Raw genomic sequence first — 25,042 nt, forward strand, 5'->3', positions numbered from 1 at the left:
ATCAAGTCACACCACTTCTTAAACAATAGGTATAGGAGCCTGGGAATATGTTTCATTCACATTGTTTTCTCTACTTTTCATCTGCTTCTCTGCCAAGGTTCAACTCCACTGAAAAAGATACCTCTCCCACCATGAGCTCATCATTTCTTTTTTTTTTTTTCTTTAAAAATACCCTAACCTGGGCTAAGTGACTTGACCAGGGTCACACAGCTGGGAAGTGTCTGAGGCCATATTTGAACCTAGGACCTCCCATCTCTAGGCCTGACTCTCAATCCACTGAGTCACCCAGCTGCCCCAAGCTCATCATTTCTAATCTCATCTGGAAGCTGCTAACTCAAACCTTTGACGCCTCAAATCTCCTCTCTTCTTGGATTGGAGGACTGTAAATAGAAAATTTTTCCTAATGCCTTCCTTTATATAGGGCAGAAACTGAACTTTTGGCTCACTCCACTTTGCATCTGCTGCTCTTCCTGTTTCAATTCCAAAGCCAATCCCTTAATGCTTTTCTTGCCTCTTTTTGTGTTGGCTGCCCAACATTGTAAGGTTCTAGAAGGCAGGGACTATCTTTCTTTTTATTGATTTTATCTTTAGTGATTAGTATAGTGTCTGGCACATAGTGGGCACTTAATGGGGTTAAAGTCTTCTAGGTGAACCACCACCTGTACAAATAATATAGGTTACCACATTATTTAGTCTTGAAGAATTGTTCAGAGAATTAAGTGGTTTGGGTCAGAGTTCAGATCCCATTCTCAAGTTTGTGAGACCACCCCAGACAATGTTATTGATATGCAGACTGTACTTCAACAATTGACAGATCTTTATTAGGCAACAGTGAAAACAACGCATAATTTGGAGTCAGAAAATTTGAGTTCAAATTCTTCTTATTCCACTTTACCAGTTAAATCATTCGATCTCTTTGGCTTCAGTTTCAGCTGCAGAATGAAAGGATTGGCCTAGCTGACCCCTAAAGTGCTCCCCGCTCTATATCAATAGCCATACAATCTACTCTGATCCCAGTCCAATTCTAAGCGGTGGATATCTCCGTGAGAGACAAAAGAAAAGGTCTCTGACCTCATTTAAAACCTCACTGTTTGGTAGCTGGAAGAGAAATGACCAACACAAACTGGAGACTCTGGTGACAAGCGTGTAAGTAATCAATGAGCCCTGGGAAAGTCGAGGGCCAGGAAAACTTACAGGTCTTACAGTTCGGGGACGGTAGGTCAGCCTGGACGTAACGCAAATGGTTTAGAGGTGGTTAGTGGGAAATCGGCCTCTAGCTATTCCAGGTCTACATTCCCAGGGACTAAAAAAAGTGTACTATTTCCTACTTCCGTCTAGTTTGTTTCTTCTTCCTCCCGGCGTCTTCCGCCCTGGGAGGAGCCAACCTCGGTTCCCCCTCTCAGCAGCGGAGCTTCTGCAGCCTCCTTAAGCTCTGCCTGATCTAAAACAGCGACAGCGAATTTCACTTACGAGTTACTTTCTCCCATACAGACCCATGTAGGGTCCTAAAAGCAAAGGCTGAAGTTCTCCTGGAGGATTCTGCCTCAAGATTGTTGCAAAGATGGACAATTTGGAGCTGTGTGTCTGGCATTATCTCGGGCAGCTTCGAGGAGGAAAGCCCCAGGTCCTCAAGTGACAGCGGAGGGAGACGTGGATGCTCTGAGGTGGGAGGAAAAAAGGCAGCTGTCTTGGCTGAGAGTACAGCGAAAAGTGGAACGGAAGGAAAGATCGGAGCACCACTGTCAGGCTCGCCTAGGACCACCCAAGCCCTCACCATGTGAGTGACAGGTCAAGTTGGCCCGCCCGGCGGTATCCCCTACCTAAGTGCCTGGAACCCTGCACCCACCGCCCTCCTCTAACTAGCCGTTTGTTTCTTTGCAGGTCGAAAGTTTCTTTTAAGATTACACTGACCTCGGATCCGCGACTGCCCTACAAAGTGTGAGTGACGTCGCCGCTGGGCTGGGAGCAGTGGGACCCTCCTCTTCCTCTCACTCCACATCCCCATTCTTAACCTTAAGCTGGTAATGGAACGGAATTGGGTGTGTTCTGTGACATCTCCCAATCTTCCATTCAGTGATGATTACCCATATGTTGATGAGGGAGATCTTTGGTTTAGGTCTCAGGGGAGGAAGCACTGTTCCGTCTCCCCTCATTGTACAGGAAAGACAACTGAGGCCAAGGGAAGTTAAGTCTAATTTACTAAAAGGGCATTTATTAAGCACCTACCAAGTGCCAGGCACCGGGGATTCAAAGATAGAAATGAAACAACCTTTAAAAACTAATTTTGGGAGACAAGGCTCAGGAGGCTTCTTGAATCAGTGTTCTTTCCATTGATCCTCTGAAGATACACCTCAGCCCCTCCAAGTAGCATCCTCAAAGAAGACGATAAAGATTCGTTTCAGATTGTTCTTTTAGAGAATGAGTTATGGCATGCAATGCATATATTAAAAGCGTACTTTGAGCAAGAGAAAAAGTAGCGATTGTGTGGTGGATATAGGACTTTTGAGTCGAGAAGATCGGAGTTTCAGACTTAATTAACTATTAGAAATACTGACAAAGGGGCAGCTGGTTCGCTCAGTGGATTGAGAGTCAGGCCTAGAGACAAGAGGTCCTAGATTCAAATGTGACCTCAGCCACTTCCTAGCTGTGTGACCCTGGGCAAGTCACTTGACCCCCATTGCCTAGCCCTTACCACTCTTCTGCCTTGGAGCCAATACACAGTATTGATTCCAAGACGGAAGGTAAGGTTAAAAAAAAAAGAAAGAAAGAAATACTGACAAATCGCTTGACCTCTCAGACCATGGAATTGCTTATCTGCATTGATGGAGATAGTTTCCTTCCACATGGTATGTCTAATACCAGTGAAACCACAATTCTGTACCATGATAGGTTTGAAATATAAAAAACAAAAAGATAAAAGACTATTATTGTCTTCAAGGAGTTTATACTTTCTCCCCACATCACTAACAACCCTAGTTGCTTCAGGTTTTGCCTTATCTTTAACTTTTTTTTTCCTTTACTTCTTATAGCTATTCAGTTACCAAGCTATTTCTTTTTTAAAAAATATATATCATGCAAAACATTTTCATAAATTTTAAAATATGCTTTGATTTGCATTCAGTTCATCAGTTCTCTCTCTGGAGGTGGATAGTATTTTTCTTCATGAAGCCTTCAGAATTTTCTTGGATCATTATAATGATTGAAATACATACATTTTTCACAGTTAAATTTTGCTGTTACTATATACAGAGATCTGTTTCTCACTTTACTTCATCAAGTCATACAGGTCTTCCCAAGACTTTCTAAAACCATTCTGCTTGCCATTTCTTATAGCACTTCCATCACAATTATATACCACAGTTTATTTAGCCTTTCCCTAATTGACAGGCATCCTTTCACTATCCAATTCTTTGCTACCAAAAACAAGAACTACTATAAATATTTTTATACACATAGGTCCTTTTGGTACAGGTAGGTCCTCTTCCCCTATTTTTGATTTTTGGGGGGATATAGACCGAGTAGTGGTTTCACTGGGTGACAGGGAATGCACAGTTTTATAACCCTTTGGGCATGGTTCCAATTTTTTTTCACAGAATGGTTAAAACATTTCACAATTCCAACAACTATGCAGTTGTTTTTTTAAACCCTTAGCTTCTAAGTATCTATACTAAGTACCAGTTCTAAGGCAGAAGAACAGCTCATTATCTCTCACTCTCTATATCCAATCTTTTCCCAAGTACTGTCAATTTTACTTAAACATCTTCCAAATGCACCCCCTTTCCTCTTCTGACTCTATCACCACTCTTGTCCTCATTACTTCACGCCTCTACTATTGTAATAGTCTGCTACTGAGTCTACTTGCCTCAGATCTCTCTCCACTCCAATCTATATTTCATTCAGCCACTAAAGTGTGGTTATGACTATTTCGCTTTCCCAAACCTCACTTCTACAACACCAAATTCCATTGGCTCCCCATTGCCTCTAGGATCAAATGCAAAATCCTTCTTGGCATTCAAAGTCCTTCAAAATCTAATCCCCTCCTATTTTTTCAAGCTTATTATAAATGATTCCCCTTTTCATAAATATGTTACAGCTTGACAGATGAAAATTTTCATCTTAAATTAGTGATATTTGTTATAATAACATTTCATTTTTTAGAGAATACCCTTATAACAAATGTTAAATCATTAGAACAACAGTGATTTTGGCAACTTGGTTGTTTTAAGTCTGGCCATGCTCTTCACTTTTTGTCATTGTCAGTCTTCTGGATACATCTACTTCCTTTGGTTTCCATGATAACAGTCTCTTATGTTTGTTTTTATTTTGTATCATTTCTACTTGTCTGATTACTTCTCAGTCTCTGATTACTTCTCAGTCTCCTTTGTAGACTCATGTCTCCTTTTCCCATAAACTTGGTATCCCATAAGTCTTTAGCCCTCTGAGTACAACATCTCTTAATCCATCCTTTTCTTTCACAAGGCTTTTACCCTAGTTTAAGTCATTATTATCTTTCACCAAGGTGACTGGCAAACTATAACTTACAGGACAAATCTAACATGCTGCCTGTTTTTGTAAGACTGCAAAATAAGAGTAGTTTTTTATATTATTAAATACAATTTTCTTGCCTTACATCCCTATTCATTCTTTTACATATTTTCTATGGCTGCTTTTGTGCAGAGTTGAGTAGTATGGTGGATAATTGGTAATAATTAAGGAAACATCTGAGCTATATAATTAGTAAAATGGACATAAAAATTGAGTCAATAGACTCCCCAGGCAGTTCAAAAATCCTGAATACAGAGTGAGATAGATTTTTATGTATTAAAAATTATAATCAAGTATGACCTGTGAAATAATAGAAAACATTCAACCAAAATACAAAAGTAGGGAATTTTATTTCTAATTGGAGGAAAGATGAGGGGCTTTCCAGGTTGGGAGGGAGAGAGCCAAAAGGGACAATTCCTTGAAATAAAAAAAAAGAGGTATCCTACTACCCCTCTCTCCCAGGTGTCTGTATTAAATCCAAAGAACATGGAAACAATAATTGTAGCTAGTTTTCAGATAAAATATATGAATTGTTTGAGATGTATAATTGTGAGAAAACACCTTGCATCAGTCTTTGGATCTGCCTGCATTTCTGGTCAGCATAATCTGTATCCTTAGTTAAAAGTCAGCTTCCTAGCCATGCAGAGTAAGATTCAAGCAATACAATAAAGATTTTTCACAATTCCCATAATTGAATAAAGTGTTCTCATAAGATACAAGTCGGAGTAGACCCATAATTTAATAGAAAGAGAACTGTAGAATTGAGTCAAAAGGTACATTCAGTTTGGCTGCATTCGGTTCCCACAATTTTCCCTCAGTAATTGCAACAAAGCCTCTATGTCACACTGATCAGTTCTCACTACTGTTCAGTATACTACAAATTGAAGTGAATTATAACTCAACAACATTTCAAGTGCCACATATATATGACCATTCTGTGACTTTTTTTTTGGCAGTACATAATCATCATGTCAAAATGAGGGGAAAATCATCTTACTACAATTTTTTGAGTTCAAGACTGAGATTAAAATATTTGTGAATAAGAAATGCCCTTAACCATTGTTGTCAAATTACCGAGTTACTAGAAATTTGTTTTGTAGAGGACTTAATAATGCTTTTTAATTAATTCAGCCTAAAATTGTAAGATAAGGCATTTATGTGTGAAACTTATACTACAGTAAAGTCAATTTCATAGCAACTAGCATTATATGAATTACAAGTATTGTCTCTCTTTGCTGTTGAAAGTTAAAGCAAGAAGGATGGTCACTTAACACACAGATTCACTGGAGATATCTTTTCAGAGCTTAGATTATAATTCTAGGAGAACTGTTTAAATCTCAATGCAAAAGGAAAAGAAATTTTCATATTTCAAAATCTATTTAGCTGTGGTTGAGGAGCTTCCACCTAACTTTCAGTTTCAAGTGATTAATCTCCAATGTAATGGCAAATGTTAAGAGAAAAATCTAGTAGAATTTTATATATGCCTTCTAAGAAATGAATATGTTTAACTAAAAACATATAGTTATGGATTTATATCACTATTTGGTAGTACCTATCTATGTGGAAAGAGTTTTCAAAAATGAAATACAAAAAATATTATAGTTCAGTTTTAATAGATGAATATTGCTGTTGATTTTGATGAGAGGGAACATTAATTTTGGGTCTCAGTTAACCACAGTGTTATCCCTCTAAAAAGAAATCAACTGCAAATATTCATTTTTCTTTGTAAATATTCTTTTCATTAGCAAGTCTACATTTTAAAAAAGTATGCATTTATTGTTGTTGTTGTTATATTTTGAATTTCAAGAAAAGATTGAGGAAAATAGCTTTCTCTGTTTATTTAAGTACCAACATGTGTTATTAAAGTTAAATGAAAAACTCCAGGTTCTTACTTTCCATAGAGTTTATTAATAATCACTTGAAGTAGAGAAAGCAGATAGGGTGAGGTCCCAAAGTTCACTCTGGATCTTTTGATGCAGTGTGTGGTTTCCACAGGCTTCCTTATGGCACTTTATCCAAATGATCTGCTTTCTTGATTTGGAGTTAGGGTTCTTTTCCTAAAATTTCTCCAAAAGATTTTAAACCTTGGATTTTAGGATAATTACACAATACCCTCTGATGAGGGTGTTGACCAATACCAGAGTCACCCTGGGATACATGGCTGAGTTATGGGATATATGACTCAATTGTCAAAAGAAAATTAAAAACACCACACAAAAAAATAGAAGAGAAAAAATTAAATTCTAGGGAAAACTATGTATCAAAATCTTATGTATATAAAAGTATGAGTAAAAAAATAAAGAATAAACCCATAACAGGTCCTTGAATCACCAGCAAGGCCCACTTAAAGTCATTTATATCTTATAAGCCTGCATGACAATTATAGCAATATAGCACTTTCCCAACAGAAGCCAGGACTACAGAAAATTGCCATACTATAAAAGAGAAGGGACTAGATTCTGAGGTAAAAAGGAAGTATGATTCCCTGGTCTGATTTTACCTTCAGTCTCAGGGATAGAGGAGCCAAAATGAAAGCTAAACTAAGGTACTTGTAGGATATCTGGCACAGGGAAGTCCTGTGTCTGAAGTTGTCAAACAGTCACTTCCTTGAAAGCTCAAAACAAATCAGTTGTGTAAATAGAATCCACTCCCCCTGCCAGCTCACCTGGCCCATCTTGTCCCATTTGCACAGCCTATACTACATGAATGGACATGAACGCACAGGGATACGTGAGGACAGAGGACTAGAGGAGTGGTGCAGGACTCAAGACTATACTTCCCTGGATAGCAGGGACATGATGGAGAGTCATGTGGAAGGATCAATATGTGGTCATACTTAGAGTAGAAAAATAGGCTTTAAATCTCTCCCTATCAGCTTTTTTTATTTCAAGTGATTATTAAAAAACTCTATGGAAAATAATAACCTAGAGTTTTTCATTTAACTATAACATGTTATCCTTGATTTTGTCTCTTGGCCTATAAATATTTACTTACTAATAAAATATTTACTAACTGATCCCTTATAAAAATTTTTGTTGCTCCTTGACCTGAATTATTTTATAAATTTCCTAATTAGTTTCCCTCCTGATAGTCTTTGCCTCATATAGTGTGCCCTTAACTCTCCTAGCAAAATAATCCTCCTAAGGCATAGGTCTTAGGAATTGACCATGTATGTAGCCTGTGTGATTAAAAACTATTAGTGACTGTTGGTGTAATTGTGAATTGATTTATTAATTCTAGAGAATATTTTGGAATTATGCTAAGAAAGTGACTAAAATTTTGGGGCAGCTGGGGTAGCTCAGTGGATTGCGAGGTAGGGCTAGAGACAGGAGGTCCTAGGTTCAAATTTGACACTTCCCAGCTGTGTGACCCTGGGCAAGTCACTTGACCCCCATTGCCTAGCCCTAACCACTCTTCTTGCCTAGCCCTTACCACCCTTACCACACAGTATTGACTCCAAGATGGAAGGTAAGGTTTAAAAAAAAAAAAAGATAGTGACTAAAATTCTCTGATCCAGAAATTCCACAGATAGGCAAATACCCCAAGAAGCTCAATGACACAAAGAAACGTTATAATTGGGATCAAAGTAGATAAATGTCCATCAGTTAGGGCATGGGTATATGAACATAATGGAATAGTATGTGCTATAAGAAATGATGAATACAGAGAAGCATGGGAAGACATGTATACTAATGCAAAGTGAAATAAGCAGAATTAAGAAAAGAAAAAAAGACTGCAACAGCAAAGAATAAAAGCAGTGCTGAAAATGAATGCTGGAAAATTCTAATGCCCAAACCTGGCCATGAAGAGATGAGAGGAAACCTAGATCAACATCTTACCTGAAGCAGGGAGACTGCATATATTCAATATATTGGTTGATTTTTGCCAACAAAACATTTTAGGATATTCAGCAAGTCAACAGTTGGGTACTTTAGCATTTTGACTTTAGCTTAGAATCTAGGACTGCATTCCTAACCACTGAACTGTCTTTGAAAAGGAAACTCCTAGCACTCTGTTGTTACATATTTCTTTGAAAGAAATATCAAACTAAATTTTTAATGGCACTTTTTTTTTTGCGTTCCAATGGATAATTTCTTTCTTTTTCCTAAATCTTCCCTTCAGACACCATTGAAAACAAAACCAATTAATCCTTTAAAAAGCATATACAAGCAAAATAAAAATATATGTTGACTATGTCCAAAAATGTATAACTCACTTTGTCCCTTCAGCCTCTATTTCTCTTGACAGGTAGGGGATATAAATGCTATTTTAATTATTAAACATTTTGTGCACTGAAAAATTAAATTTTATTACCTAGACAAGTGTCATTTCTATGTAATGGGAAGAGCAATCTTCCAAGTTAGGATCTTTCCATTTCTATGGTGAACAGTTTTTAATGACCCTAAAATAATTATATTATTATATATAGTATCTTGTTTTAAAATGTTTAATGTACTTAATTTGTTAATACTAAAATAACACTCAATTTAAAAGTATTAAATCAATATCATTCTGATAACAGATATGAGGAATTATGTAAAGACATGTCAAAAGTTGACATTTCTGAAAATCAGAATTAGCAAATGCAATTGCACAATCATATTAGAATACACATTTTAAAATTATGCTGTAAGAAATGGTGAAAGGGATGGAAGCCAGGGAAAACTTCTATGAACTAATACAAAGTGAAGTTAACAGAACCAGAAAAACATATACAGTAATTTCAATATGTAAAAAAGTAATTTTGAAAGACTTAACTCTGTTATCAGGCATTATTCTGGAGGAATGATGATGAAGCATATTATTCACTATGTGGCAGAGAGATAGGGACTGGAGGGCCAGTTCAAGATAAACACTTTTGGATTTATATAATGTATAGTTTTGCTTAATTATGCTTATTGTTTTTAATAAGGTTTCCTCCCTTCTTCCCCCAATTTATGGGAACATTTTGGAAGGAGAAGTGGACTATCAACAAGGATAATGGGAAAGAAGAAAGAAGGAAGGGAAGAAAAGAAGGAAGGAAGGGAAAGAAGGTCATTGTAGAATTTTTTTAAATGCACATAAGAGAACAGGACCAAAGACTTTTTGTCCATTTATTCTTTGTAAAAAAAGACTACTGGGAGGAAGGGGCTAAATAGGAGATATAAATTGAGAAATGTATGTGATATCCAAATAAGTACTCTCAACAAAATTTCATTTTAAAAGACCTTGAATCTATCCCTGTCATCTGTAGGATAAAATGCAAGTACAAAACTAGCATTTAAGGCTCCAAGACTTGACTCTACCTCTTTGATTTAAAGCTGAGTGTAATTATTCCCTTTTATTAATTCTTCGTTCCAACCAAAGTGTACTAGTATGTGTTCCTGACATCACTGAGCTGTCTTACACCCACACATATTCACAGACCATCCCTGCATCCTGAAATGCCGCCTTCTCTGCTTTTCAGAATCCTTACCTTATCAACACAAGTGCTACCTCATACAGAAGCTTTTATGTCTCTCTTCCAATATTATAAAACTTTTATCTTTCCTTTGCCCTCTTTCTTTTCCTACTCTTCTTAAGGGCAGGGGTGGTTCATTTTTTTTCTCTATGCTCACAGCACTTAGTGTAGTGCACCCTAAATATTTATTATTTGATGAATTGGACAACTTTTTTGAAACATCCATTAAACATAAAAGGTTTATTAAACATAAAAGGTTATATACTCATAACATTCTCTATTTAATAATAATGATAACCTAATATAGATAGAATCCTAGTTTAAAAGATAGTTGCTTCTTAATTTGATAAGTCAAGGGTATTTCCAAATTCTGTAGAGCAACTTGGAACTCAGAGTGCCAGGAATTTCCTTTTAAAGGTTAGTTCAGAGTTTAGGAATAGAATCCTGGATTCTTAGTTGTGGCCAAAATCCTAAAGCACCCAATTGCTTGGTTAATTGAATACCCTAAAAAAATGAATTTAACAATTTGAAACCTAATACTAGAGCCAAGTAGTTGCACAGTACTGTGGATTTATTTTTCAAAAATGCTTTAAAATTGTTTAACTTTTCTCTTGCAATTTTTTGAACTGTTTTGTCTATTGGTACAAAAGAGAAGTGAGGATCATTAGTGGTTAGGGGTTAGCTTATTTTTCATAAGGTAGTTTGAATTTGATTTATTTAGAGTGAAAGAATACTGAGGTCAGGTTAGAGTATTAGTCAGTCATCATTCTCTATCATTTTCTAACAATTCTATCTGAATACATTATAACAATTGAATTTTTTCCTTATTGGTTTCTATTTCCTTGCAGGCTTAGTGTTCCTGAAAATACTCCTTTCACAGCAGTCTTAAAGTTTGCTGCAGAAGAAGTAAGTGTAAAATAGTTTTTAGTAAGCACAGGTTATTGTCTTCATCTTATGAATTAGGTAATGTTTAAACAATTAGTCAGGTAAGAGCTGGGACTTGAACCCATATTTCCTTATTTCTAGTCTAGTCTAGTTCTTTCACTAATTATCATTACCTAATTTGTAAAATGAAGACAATAACCCCTTTCTTCACCCCTACTCCCTACCTCCTTCCAATAAGGCAGCTAATATGACATAGATTGGACATATATTATTATATAATTTGTATTTCCTTGTTCATCATGTTGTGAAACAAGACACATATTCCTTATACGGGAGAAAAATTCACAGAAGAAATAAAGTGAAGAATGGTTTATATTTAGACACTGTTCCTCCCATGGTGGAAGATCTCCTATTTTGTCATGAGTCTCTTGGAGTTGTCTTTTCTCCTTAAATTGTTGATAATAGTTCAGTCATTCTTAGTTGATCATGATACATTATTGTTGTTAATGTGTATAATATTCTCCTGGTTCACTTCACTCTGCATCAGCTCATTCAGATCTTTCCAGGTTTTCTGAAATCCTACTGTTCATCTTTTTTTATAGTGCAGTAGTATTCCATTACAGTCATGTAACTACAACTTGTTCAGCCATTTCCTAATTGATGAGCATCCCTTCAATTTCTAGTTCTTTCCCACTACAGAAAGAGCTGCTATTAATATTTTATAACATATAAGTTCTTTTCCATTTTCCTTGATCATCTTAGGACATAAACCTATTAATGGTAATATTGGTCAAAAGGTATACAGTTTTATAAGTGAGTATAATTCCAGATTGTTCTCCAGGATGATTGGATCAGTTCTCTGCCAAGTTTTGTCATTTTGCCCTTTTATCATGTTAGCTAATCTGAGAGGTATGTGTGAGATATCTCAAAGTTGTTTTGATTGGTATTTCTCTAATCAATAATGATTTTGAGCATTTTTTCATAGAGTTATATATAGCTTTAATTTCTTCATCCAAAAACTCCATTCATCTTTTGACTATCTATTGAGGAATGGCTCATAGTCTTAGAATTTTAACAAAGTTCTCTACATATTCTAGATGAGGCCACTATCCAAGAAAATGTTTAGAAATATTTTTTACAACTTACTACTTTCCTTCTGATCCCATTTGTTTTATTTGTACAAAAACCTTTCAATTTAATATATCCAAAATTATCTGTTTTACATTTCACAATGCTTTATCTTGTTTATTCATAAATTCTTAAGATAATTGATTACATAAAAAAGTAACAAAAATCATGTAATTATATCAATAAATTCAGAAAAAGCTTTTGTCAAAATAATGGCACTCATTCTACTTAAAACACTTGAAACCACAGATATAAATGGATTTTTCCTTAGATTAGGTAGTACATATTTAACACCATGGGCAAACATTATCTGTAATGGGGTTGTTAGAAGCCTTCCCTGTAAAATGAGTAAAACACAGATATTTATTATCACCAGTATTATTTAATATTGTACTAAAAATGCTAATAATAGTAAGAGAAGAAAAAGAAATTAATGATATCAGAATGGGCAAAAAGATAACAAAACTTGTTTTTCACAAATTGATATGATATATTTAGAAAATCCCAGAGGTACTACTAAAAAAATTAATGGAAACTGTCAATAAGTTTAGCATAATAGCAGGATATAAAATAAATCCACATAAATCATTAGGATTTTTATGTATTACTGTATTTTCTAAAGCAAATCCAGAAAATATATGAACATAATTTTAAATCATTTTTTATATAAAGTTAGATTTAAATAAATGGAGAACTATTAATTATTCATGGTTGGGCAGTTAATATAATTAAAATGATAGTCCTACCCTAAACTAACCTTGTTATTCAATGCCATCCCAATTAAGTTACTAAAAAATTATTTTGTTGAATTAGAAAAAATGGTAATAAGATTCATTTGGAAAAAAGAAGTCAAGAATATCAAAGGAAGTGATGGAGAAAAAAATGTTTAGAAAGGAGATCTAGCAGTACTAGATTTTAAACTATCATATAAAGCAGTAATTATCAAAACTACATACTACTGGTTAAAAAATAGAAAAGTATATCAGTGGAAAAGAATAGATTTACAACTAACAATCATAAAAGATAGTAATAACTGTGTTTTGACAAAGGTAAAGTTCTATGTTTTTAGAATAAGAATTTACTATTGTGATTGAAGGAAATTGGACACAGATAATAAGACATAAACTGCAGAGCAAAGAGGAAAAAATCACATGTAATACAGATCATTGGGGAAGGTGAGAGAGAGTTCCATGGAAGTTTGAAGGAGGGACAGTTGGACACCCTCCCCATCCCCACCCCACCCTCAACTGACTGGACTTCATTCTTCTGCCTGAAGGTAGTTTGAGGACAGACCACTTTCATCTCCTCTCTGTCCATTACCTTACTACTTCTACTGTGAACTGAAGAAATAGTTATTCTTGCCCAGAAGAGACCCTTGCAGAGTTATTGCCATCTTTCCTCTGAGGAAAATATTTCATTTCTTTTTTTGGAAGAGACTTATTTCAAAGCCTTCAACCAAATTACAACTTAAAAGATTAGGGAAACCTGTTCCCTCTTTCCCAGCCTCATCCTTATTACCTTCTCCCCAAAAGAATAAAAGATTCTTTAAAGAAATTAGTTTGAAGGATTATTGTTATTAAAGAGAAGAATTTAACTTACCATCTGTGAAGAAACTCTCCATTAAGATACTTGGTGAAGGAAGAAACAGGAAGTAAAGAGGGGAGGGGCTCAAGATTCAGCTTCTTTCATTTAACTACTTCCTGGTGTAACATCTTTTGACTTCCTAGTTATATCTCATCAAATTCCATCTCTACTACAATTTATCACCCCAGGAAAGTCTGCACCCACCCCAGATTACTGGATATAAATCAAACAGAGAAGGAATAAGTAGGAATGAAAACAGAAAATGATGTTGCAAATACTATTTTGGACATCAGTGTTTGCAATTATTGCATTTTATTGGATATATAACATCATATATATATATATATAAAATACTGTGACAGGAGTTGTAATGGATACTATAAGTCTTATGGCCAACTCAGCTGTATTCATGACATCGATGCCTTTTACTTATAACAAAATTATGTGGCAAGTGATCACACAATTTTGCATATTTGCCATGGCAGCCATTCAAACCTTTGTCTATATCAGGAATGTTCTTAAGTTTTTTACACCTGAGAAGGTAGCTCAATTTAGTGCTGGATGACACCTTGGAACAACTAGTTAAAAAAGATGTGTGCTAAATACTTAGAAAAACAGGGAAAGCTACATATCTAGGAAGAGAAAGGGAAAAAGACAAAAGTAGGTGTAGATGCAGAGAATAACAACAAAGATAAGAAAACAAAAGACCAAGATAAGAATGGGGCAGAGGACAAAGATAAGAATGATACAGAAACCCAGAAGATCCTGCCATTAAGAGACATTGCAAAAATTTCAAATATAGCCAGAGTTCTCCACTCAAAAATACACAAACCGTTTTCTATCCAGGAATTGGACTCTATCAAATGCAGATTCCCAAATTTCTCTCAGAACTGTATAGGGCCCTTAAAGAGCTGAAAAGAGTCTTTAAATATTTGAACCACATTTTGAAGATACTGACCTTTTTTCTAAAGTATTTAGCTCTCATGAGCATGGGCAGTTTGTAGATAAAACCAGATAAGACACTTCCTTGACAAGTTGGCCTACAGTAGAGGAAAAGGATGATTTCAATTTTGCAAACCCAACAAGCTTGGCATATCTTAGAAAATGCAGGTTAGATCTCCTGCAGACAATAAAATCATTTTGTTCTAAGCCCAATGCTTGGAGCAAATTTGACAAGATGAATTAAGAAAAAGAACATCAAGCAACATTTATTGATATATTGACTGAAACTGTTGAATCCATCATGTGTCTGAATCAAGATTCACTAGAATCTGTGGCTCATGTGGGGAGACAATTCCTGAGAGGTTGTAACTCCCATCTAAAAAGCTTTTTCAGGAATTATTTTCCCAAGTATGATAGCATTACAATTAATGAATTTAGAGATACTGGTACATACTTGCATGAAAACCATAAGGAACAAGAACTGGAAAAAATAAGAGTTAAAACAAAATCTACATAACACCGAGGAATCTCTTAAGAAAAAAAGATCGAAGAAATAAAAAATATGCAAACAATTAAAACATACTCTAGACCCTCATACCAGCAACAGAGAGGTAAAAAAGAGACTAGAAAATGCTTTTTATGCCATAGAATGGACCACTTAGTGAAAGATTGCTATTTAAAGAGGAAGTATGAACAAAATAATAAAAATAACAAAACTCAGGGAAGAACATATTATAGATAAAATACAAACAGATGCTTTGAGCACTGTAATCTTAAGGATTCAGAAACACTATGTATCAGAAATTGTTGGGAAAACTGGAAAGTAGTATGGCATAAACTAGATATAGGTCAATATCTTACCCTATCTACCAAGATAAGATCAAAAATGATACATGACCTAGGTATAAAGGGATATATTATAAAGTTGAGAACATATTATCTTTCAGATCTATGGACATTAATTATTAATGAAAACTTATTTTGAATCTTTGCATTTTGTTTTATTTAAAACGAGATTGGGAGTAAAGGTCACTTATCAAATGTTGTAGATCAGCGGAATAGAACAGAAAACAAACAATTGAAAAAAAATTATAGTAACCATATATTTGACACAAATCAAGACCCAAGTTTTTGAAATAAAAATTCATTATTTGGTAAAAATTGTTGGGAAAACTAGAAAACAGTCTGGCAAAAACAAGATACAGACCTGTATCTTACACCATTTACCAAGATAAGATCCAAATTGATATATAACCTTGTCATAAAGGGAGACATCATAATTAGAAGAACATGGAACATATTACCTGTCAGATTTAGGATTGAGAAGAATTTATGAACAAGAGATTAAAAGCGTTTTGAGATATAAAATGAATAATTTTGAGTACATTAAATTTAAAAGCTTTTATGCAAACAACAACAACAACAGCAGCAACAACAAAAAACTAAAGTAGCCAAAATCAGAAGGAAAGCAATAAATCAGGAACAAATTTTTATGGTTGGTTTCTCAGAGGTATCATATTTAAAATATATAAAGAATTTTGTCAAATTTACATGAATTTGAGCCATTCCCCAATAGACAAATGGTCAAATGATATAAATGGGCAGTGTTTGAAGAAATCTTAGTTATATGTGTCTATGAAAAAATGTTCTCAATCGTTATTAATTAGAGAAATGCAAACTAAAACAATACTGAGATATCATATCGCATCTATTAGATTGGTTAAAATGATAAAAAGGCAAGATGACAAATGTTGGAGGGGATGTGGAAAAATGGGGGCACAAGTACACTGTTGGTGAAACTGAACTGATCCAACCATTTTGAAGAGCAACCTGGAATTATGCTCAAAAAGTTATGACTGTGTATTGTTTTTGTCTCAGTAATACCATTATTAGGTTTATTTTCTAAGGTGGTCAAAGATAAAGGAAAAGAATTATATGTTCTAAAATATTAATAGAAGCTCTTTTAGGGGTAGCAAATAACTGGAAATATAACAAACAAAAAAGTTAATTTTTAAAAATACATACATGTCTTTTGGCCTTATGATATCCTAGCCCAAGAACTTACACCTGATATTATCCTAGCAGAGGAACCTGAATAATGTATTCATGAATTATTTTTAGTAAAATAGTATGCCTAAATTGGTTATTTATAAATATGTTCTTGAACTTTACAATATGATTCAACCACTCCTATTTGCTTTCCTGATGAAAGAATAGTCTTACTGTAGTTATTAAATAATTAATCTCAATAATAGAAGTCTAAACAACTATAAATTCATTTTAAATTATTAATTTTTTGCTCAGGATATTAACTTGGGTTAGCATTTTCAAATATTAGACCCATTTGTATGATAATGACATTTGATGTGGATTAATGGACATGTGCTTTTTTCAATTTAATTTCTTGAGGACAGAGACCATTTTAAGTCTGTCTTTGGGTCCTCTGCATCTCTCATAGTGCCTTATGTTTGAGGTAATTGATGGTTGTGTAATACTACCATATTTAGCTTATAGTATATTTATGTTTTTGGCATGTAAGATCTGTTGTACCTGGAAAATATTACAACTGGGTGGCATAGTAGATAGATTGCTGGAATTGGAGACTGGGAAACCTGAATTTTATCCTGCTTCAGAAACTTAATAGCTATGTGACTGAGAAAGTCACTTGAACTCAGCAGCCTCAGTTTCTTCATTTATAAAATAGGAATAATAAAAGCACTTTCCTCACAATTTGTTATAGAGAGTTAAATGAGATTTTTTATGTAAAACAATTTGCAAACCCTAAAGTACTATTATCTTCTATATAACTCATGGTCCTGTAATAGAAGATATTGTTACATATGTGAAATTATTTTATTAATTGAAGAACAAGAAAAATAAAATCAAACAGAATTCATTTCCTCACAAATTAAACATTGAATATAGAGCTATGTAAAATATTAGAAGCTATGTAAAATATTAGAAAATTCAAAACACTAACATGTCAAACTGTATGGTGAAGACTAGTCATGAAAGTAAGTGACAGAATAAATGTAATGGCATTGGAGAATGGACTGTGTCAAGTGACTAGAGCTTATGATATGGATAAAAGGTAGGTTTAGTATGACTTAAGATTGGGGTGGGGGCAGAGCCTGAAGGATAGAAGGTCCTGATCAAAGTAGAACTTCAACAAATTTCCACATGTTAGAGATCTTGTACTAAATTCCAACAAATAGTGAAGTTGATATCACTGTCGATATTTATGACTGAAGTGGGATGGAGGTTATTAAAGTTAAAGAGGTTAAAAAATTAATGTAATGTTATGAAGGTAGAAAGGAAAAAGTGATTAACATAAAATCCCTGAGCATGATGGTAGAAGATAGAGAGAAAGACAGGTATTAAAAACTGATAAATTTAGATAGAGGCCTGCAGGCCAGTAATGACACTAACAAAGATGGAAAGATGGATGTATACACAGATTATATGGATTTCAAAAGATGAAAGGTCACTGGAAAATGTTGCTAAAGGAATGACCTCAAAAGTAACTACAGAAAGCAAAAATATTCATAGCCCACAACCTGGTGATATGAATCAGGGAGGGATGTTAGTATAATTGGTTTCAAATGAAGAAAACTGCAAAGGATGTAGCATCTTTATAGGAGAGCCAAGTTTTGATTAAATAGAAGGATATTAGTTGAAAGCCTTGAAAATAATAGAAATTTTTGGCCCTAGAAAGGGCACAATGGAATAAATTCTTTATTGAGTAAATGCGTGAAGGGGTTGGGCCACAACATAGACAGATTAGGTAGGAATGAGCCTTTGAAAGAATAGGACTGATTAAAATAGGGTTTATGATTCAGGAAGAGGTGATATGGACACATCACTGGCACCTAGAATTATGGAGACTATTAATGGGGATTGGCACAGATGGTAAATTGGTCCTACATGCTCTATAGGTGGAATGTAAATGATAGAGTACTTTCAGAGTCATCTGGATAGTTTTATTTTCAGATGGGCTTTTACTGATTCTTTTTATTTTTTAGAGTGCATCATCATCAGGTGATGACAGAAGAATTGGGGCAGTGGGACAGCTGATCATTTGGGGATTTTTGTTATATCATAAAAACTCCTCCCCAAATGTATTATGGGTAGTATCTCCAAACTTATACATTTAGATTTTTGGAATCAAGAACTGAGATTCAAAGAAATGTTTGGAGAGCTTGAGAAGAGACTGCTATCATTCATTCAAACATGAAAAAGAAAGAAAAGAAAAGGCCCTTGGCGGTGGAGAAGGGAAAGGTTAAAGGAAGAAATCATAAAAATGTTCTGTATTCAGCATGAAGTTATTACTTCAAAAGTACTTACGTTATGTTTTCTTATTTTTTATTTGACTGTTAACTATCTCATTCCTAGAAAGAAAGAAAAATGACAATTTTTGTTTTTCTATTAACTATGGGATACCTTGCCAAGAACTACTATAAACTTCTCACACAGATATGGCTTAGAAAATTGTATGGCCAAGTGTTCTAAATCCCGCCTGATTAGAGAAACACAAATTAAAACAACTCTGAGATACCTTACACCTACCTGACTGGCTATTCTGGAAGACAATTTGAAACTATGCAAAACGGGCTTTAAAAGACTGCTTACCGTTTGATCCAGCCATACCACTGCTGGGTTTATACCCCAAAGAGATAATAAGGAAAAAGACCTGTACAAGAATATTCATAGCTGCGCTCTTTGTGGTGGCCAAAAATTGGAAAATGAGGGGATGCCCTTCAATTGGGGAATGGCTGAACAAATTGTGGTATATGTTGGTGATGGAATACTATTGTGCTAAAAGGAATAATAAAGTGGAGGAATTCCACGTGAACTGTAATGACCTCCAGTAATTCATGTAGAGCAAAGGGAGCAGAACCAGGAGAACATTGTACTCAGAGACTGATACATTATGGCACAATCAAATGTAATAGACTTTTCTACTAGCTGCAATGCTAGTGACTTGCAATGCAGAGGAACTCTCTCCACATTCTTAGAAAGAACTGTGGAAACAGAAATGCATTAGAATTAAGTGTGATCAATCACATAGTGTGATAGGGATATGATTGGGGTTTTGATATAAAGGATCACTATACTGCAGGTATGAATAACATGGAAATAGGTTTTGAACAGCAATATATGTATAACCCAGGTGGGAAGAAAGCACGAGGAGTTGGGAATCATGTAACCATGGAAAAATATTCTAAGTTAAAAAAAGGGGGGGAAAATAAAATTGTATGGCCTTTGCTTAAAATGCATATGATTTAAGAAAGTGAGACTCAGTAAGGTTACTAAGCATCTTTTATAATCCAGTTTTTTTAATTTTTTAATGACTTTTGACATTTATTTGAATATTTGAGCAAATTTCTATGTGACTTCACTCATAAATTTCAAAAGGTGTTTCACAAAAAGGTTAAAAGTAGTTTAATTACTTATTGGATCCAGAAATTCTTTTGACTTTTCCATTTATGTTGTAAAAATGTGCAGTATTAGAAAATATTTTATATAATACATTATTCTGTAACAGATAAACAATGAGCACAATTTGCTTTTATTTAGAATTTTAATTTCTAAGGCAGTACTTGCTCGTCTATGTATTTGTAGTTGTTTTTACATATGTTGACATAAGTTACTCTTATAAATCATTAGATATTAAAACTAGGACTTTCAGGCATCAGCTATACAATAAGATTAATACTTGGAGAATTTGAGAAATCCTTAATATATACAGCTTAGAACATTTTTTCTCTACTAAGTAAGTTCTATAGTTTTCATTTACATGAAAAAAATTATTTGTATGCTATAAATAATTATTAATACTACAGATTTTAAGATGATTTGTTTGTAAAAATAATTTTACCATTTCCCTCCTTTAGTTTAAAGTTCCTGCAGCAACAAGTGCTATAATTACAAATGGTAAGAGTTCTTTTTTAAAATCACATAACAGCTACACTGAATGAATAAGATGAAATGGACAAAATTGAGTTAAAACATATCTATGTTAACATTCTATTTTTTATTGATATAAGAGATAATTACAGGAATCACAGAAATCTAGATAAATAATTAATCAGATCTTAGTCTTTCTATGGCTTTGGCACAGTTCAGCTCATTTTTAAGTATTTTGTGGCCCCGTTTTAAAATTCATGATTGCTGTGGAAAAACCTCATTTGGGAAGTTTGCTTTTCAATTTGACCCGTTTTTTGTAATTGAAACTGTATCATGAGTTAGATAAGAATGTTGCTTTTCCCTTGCCACTGTTATACCACTATGTTTATGGCCCTGTGAGAAAAAACTACCAAAAACAGATGAATAGAAAAGACCAAGAGTAGTGCTTAACCAGTTTTCAAGAATACCATGGAAAATTTTACGAGTAAAAAATGAATAATTTAATTTCCAGTGAGTACAGAGGAAGAGAGGAAAAAGCTTAACCCTTAACCTGCATTTAGAAGGATTTGTTTTAAATTTCAATAGAAACTCATAGATAAGAGTTGAAATACTCTTCATATCAAATATTTCTATGGGATCTTCTTTGGAGGTATTCAGGAACGGCTAGACTTTAATTTTCTTATAATTTAAAGTATTGTTACACATGACTTTAAACTTTCTTCTGCCCTTAAGATTCTGTACCTAAGTAGAATGTTGAAATGATAATTCAATTAACAGAATGCTTTTAGATTCTTGGAATTAAAGTACTCCTTACAAATAAAATCATTATATATAATTTGTTACAGCATGTAGCAATATAGAATCTTAAAATTGCTTCTATGCAACTTAATGTTTCTGTAATTGACAGAAGATTTGGCAATAGCTATAAATATATAATCATAATACCTCTTAGCAAGTAGGTTATTATCTGAAATATGGATACTTATGTTCTTGTATTTAATTTTGTTCACCTTTATTTTATATACCCAGTGAAGCTATTTTGATAGTAAATGTTTTATAAATACTTGTATCTTGTTCTAGCTCCAAAAACGTTTCATCTTATTTTAAAAACTGTTTTACAGATGGAATAGGAATAAATCCTGCACAGACTGCTGGTAAGTGTCTAGAAATTCCACTTGAAAATTCTTAGAAGTCTTAGTTTTTATTAATATTTGATATGCTTTTTGACAACTATTTTTTAACCATTAATTCAGTTTATAATGCTCTTTTACTCTTTGTCTATGCTAACTTATTTCACTATCATAGATATGGAATTTAGTCTTTTAATAAGTGTCCTATACATTTTAAGGAAATATATCTAAATCCTATGCCAAATAAAATTCCCATCACGCTATATATCATCCTAGGAACACAATTGATAGTGTTGTGTATGTATATTCATATATCCAGTAGTAGATAGATTTAAATCTCTAAAAATTATCACATGTGCTTTAGTTTATAAAGAAATGTAATGAATTTAATAGGTAACTACTAACTATGCACTTAAAAAAAATCTAGTTATTGCATTCATTGAAACCTAGCATGCTTAATATTTCATAATTTCAGGCTTTGGCAATAGTCACTTTAATTAACATTATATAATGAAATGTTTAACAAGTTTAAGGTCTATACTGTCTGGAATTTAAATAATTGTCTGACTATATGACTAAAAACTATAAGATTTAAACAGAACAATTTAAAATACTTAATTATTGTTCAGTTAGCCATTGTTTTCAGTAAATTGTATCATTAAAATGAATCATTTTTATGAAATTGAAAGGTTTAAAAATCTAATTTTCCCAATAGATATTTCAAAAGTTATTGATAAAAATCAATAATTCAAATTAAAAATTAAAAATAGTTTATTTGTGCTAATATCTATAGTAGTTATAATGTATGTATTCTGGCTGATGTAATGATATTAAAAATTCAATGATGCATAAAATGTGGGATGGATAAAAATATTTCCATAGGCAGTTATTCCATGATTGGTTCTTAACCATTTCCATATTTCTTACAGTTTAATTTTCCTTTTTTTCCTCACTCTTCAGGTTGGTTTTGTTGTCATACATAAAGGATTCATGATTTAGTTAATTCACATTATTAATCGCTCAGTTAATTCTGAAGTTTTTTAATACCTAGAATTACTGCTTCAAATAGCCAAGTGTTTGTTGGACAGGGATAGTATTGGAGGAACAGAAAAAAATTTCAGGGTGAAAATTAGTTTATGTGTTAAAATAAAACCAAGACATTTGGTTGTATTTTTTATTTTGATTAATATCAAATTATTTTGTTCTAAAATATACCACTTTATTATTTATTATGAAATCTTTGGTTTGAACTTTAGCTTGTTTTCTTGAGTTCTTACATAACATGGTACCTAACTTTGTTTTTTCTTTTGTATAGGGAATGTTTTCCTAAAGCATGGCTCAGAACTCCGAATAATTCCTCGAGATCGAGTTGGGAGTTTTTAATGTCTGCTGAATGGAACTTACCATTATCTTTGAGAATAAACATTGATATTTATTTTGTAACATTGCATTCAGATTATCTACAATTTTATGTACTTACTCCTATAAGGGCATTGACCCTTTACATTAAAGAAGGAATACATCTCATGTATAAAACAGCTGCCTTAAGAAAGAAGCCAATGTCTCCACTGCTACCTCATTATGAAAGGAGTTTCAATTTAATTCTGTAATAGAAAGATATTACTAAGAACAAATTTTTCCCATGAAATAAGAATATTAAAATTTCTTGATTTTCAAATCATGTCAACTATAGATTAAATCATTGTTTCTGAGTTACAAATGATAATTGCCTGAAAACATATAGGTGAATAAATATGTATATTTTATGTACAATTTAAGATAAGAATAACATGAACTGATTAACACTTAAATATTTGTATTTATTACTATTTAGGTTTTCTAGGTCTCAGTTGGTTCCAGTTTCTTATTTGGATTTTCAGTTAAATTGAAAGTACCATTTATCTATTGAACATTATGAACTTATCCCAATTAGGGAAAATGATATCTCCAGTGAGCTAGTCTACCGACGTCCCTATATATCAAATATACTTAGTAGTGGGGATTTAAAGAATATTTAATATTTCTGTTACTGAATTTTATCCCTTCATGATTATATTCTAAGAATTCTAATTTAATTATGATCTTTTGATGTGAATTATTCTGTATTGAAGTCTGAAAAGAAAAAGACACCTTTGACAAGACTTGAAATCATGCAAAGCTCAAGAAAATGCTTTTATCTCTTTTAGAGTGCTGAGGCCAAAATTCAAGGGGGCTGGCTGGGAGAAGGGAGTTTGTTTAAGCATCATGATCATTGAAAACAGAAAAGTCAAGTCAAAACTGAAATGGTAAGAAAGAAAGGAGTAAGTCATACAAGAGATTAGAAATAACATCAAAATGACTCAAAAAATCCAGAAAGAATGAGAACAGGTGCCAAAGAAGTCAAAGGGGAATAAAGGAGAAGGAACAGAATGGAGAAGAAAAGGAATACTATTGTTTAAACAAGCAGCAGAGAAAAGCCAAGGATATATTTTTTAAACTACTATAAGAATAAAACATCTATGTCTCCCCAAAAACCTATAAGAAAAAAAAAAGAGATACTAGGTTAATATAGAAAAATGTTAAAGCACGAACATGATATTTGTAGTATGTTGGCTCTTGTATATGGTTATGAAATCAATGCTTAGAAAGAAAAGCAGCTTAAATTCTTTGTTTCTTTGTAGTCAAATGCAGCTGGTGAGAACAGCTGTGTTTGGCAAATGCATAAATTAGTACCACTAAACCAAGTTTTATATTAATTGTTTTTAGTGATATCCCATGATTATTTTGTTTCTGGCCTGATATTCATTGAAAAGGCAAAAGATTCATATGAAAAATTGCAACTTATCTAGCCATGTGTATTTTCTAATGGATGTTTTTGGTATTTTTAAAGTTATATTTGACATTAAAATGCTAGATTTGGTTGTTTTTAATGAAGACTAAGGCACAGCAAGATTCTTAGCCATCACAATGCAGTAAGTTTAACAAAAGGCAAAAAAAAAATTAGGGCAGAAAAATAGATTATTATATTTTTTAACTAGAAGAATTAAACCAGAAAAGGTTAGCCAATAGTTTCACAGTTTGCCCTAAGCATTCCAATTAATTAAGTTATACTTTAATACTGTTTATAGGCCAAAATATGATTGTATTTATGTACAACAGAAAAATAAAATGGTGCAATGAAATGACTGACATTAAGTTTGAATTTGTTAATATTTGTGAATCAAATTCATTAAAGGTAAATTACATCAAAATTTGTTTTTTAATTAAATTACATGTGTGCTCTTTAATAAGGTGTAATTTAAAACTTTAAATAAAATTCTTGTGATGACTATAAATTCCCAATTTTAAATTAATCCCATTGGTCTTCTGAAAATAATATATATATATATCTCTAACAAAGAGGACTCTTCGCATCATAATTATTAAGTCGTTTAGGCCTACTATTGAAAAAGAAATTACTTGTGGCTAATAAACCAAAAAGAAAATGTCTCAAATATGCCCC

At 33.2% G+C, this 25,042-nt stretch overlaps 1 protein-coding gene across 1 annotated transcript; it reads left to right on the forward strand.

The window, feature by feature from the left end:
* Positions 1 to 1,354: 1,354 nt before the first annotated feature.
* On the forward strand, positions 1,355 to 24,875 carry UFM1 (ubiquitin fold modifier 1). Its single transcript, XM_007495370.3, has 6 exons — positions 1,355 to 1,777; positions 1,882 to 1,938; positions 10,834 to 10,891; positions 20,419 to 20,458; positions 21,553 to 21,585; positions 22,877 to 24,875. Coding segments are annotated over exons 1-6 (258 nt in total). The 5' UTR covers positions 1,355 to 1,775; the 3' UTR covers positions 22,945 to 24,875.
* Positions 24,876 to 25,042: the final 167 nt, after the last annotated feature.

Source organism: Monodelphis domestica, chromosome 4, assembly GCF_027887165.1.
Source record: "Monodelphis domestica isolate mMonDom1 chromosome 4, mMonDom1.pri, whole genome shotgun sequence".
In the NCBI taxonomy this organism is placed as follows: domain Eukaryota; kingdom Metazoa; phylum Chordata; class Mammalia; order Didelphimorphia; family Didelphidae; genus Monodelphis; species Monodelphis domestica.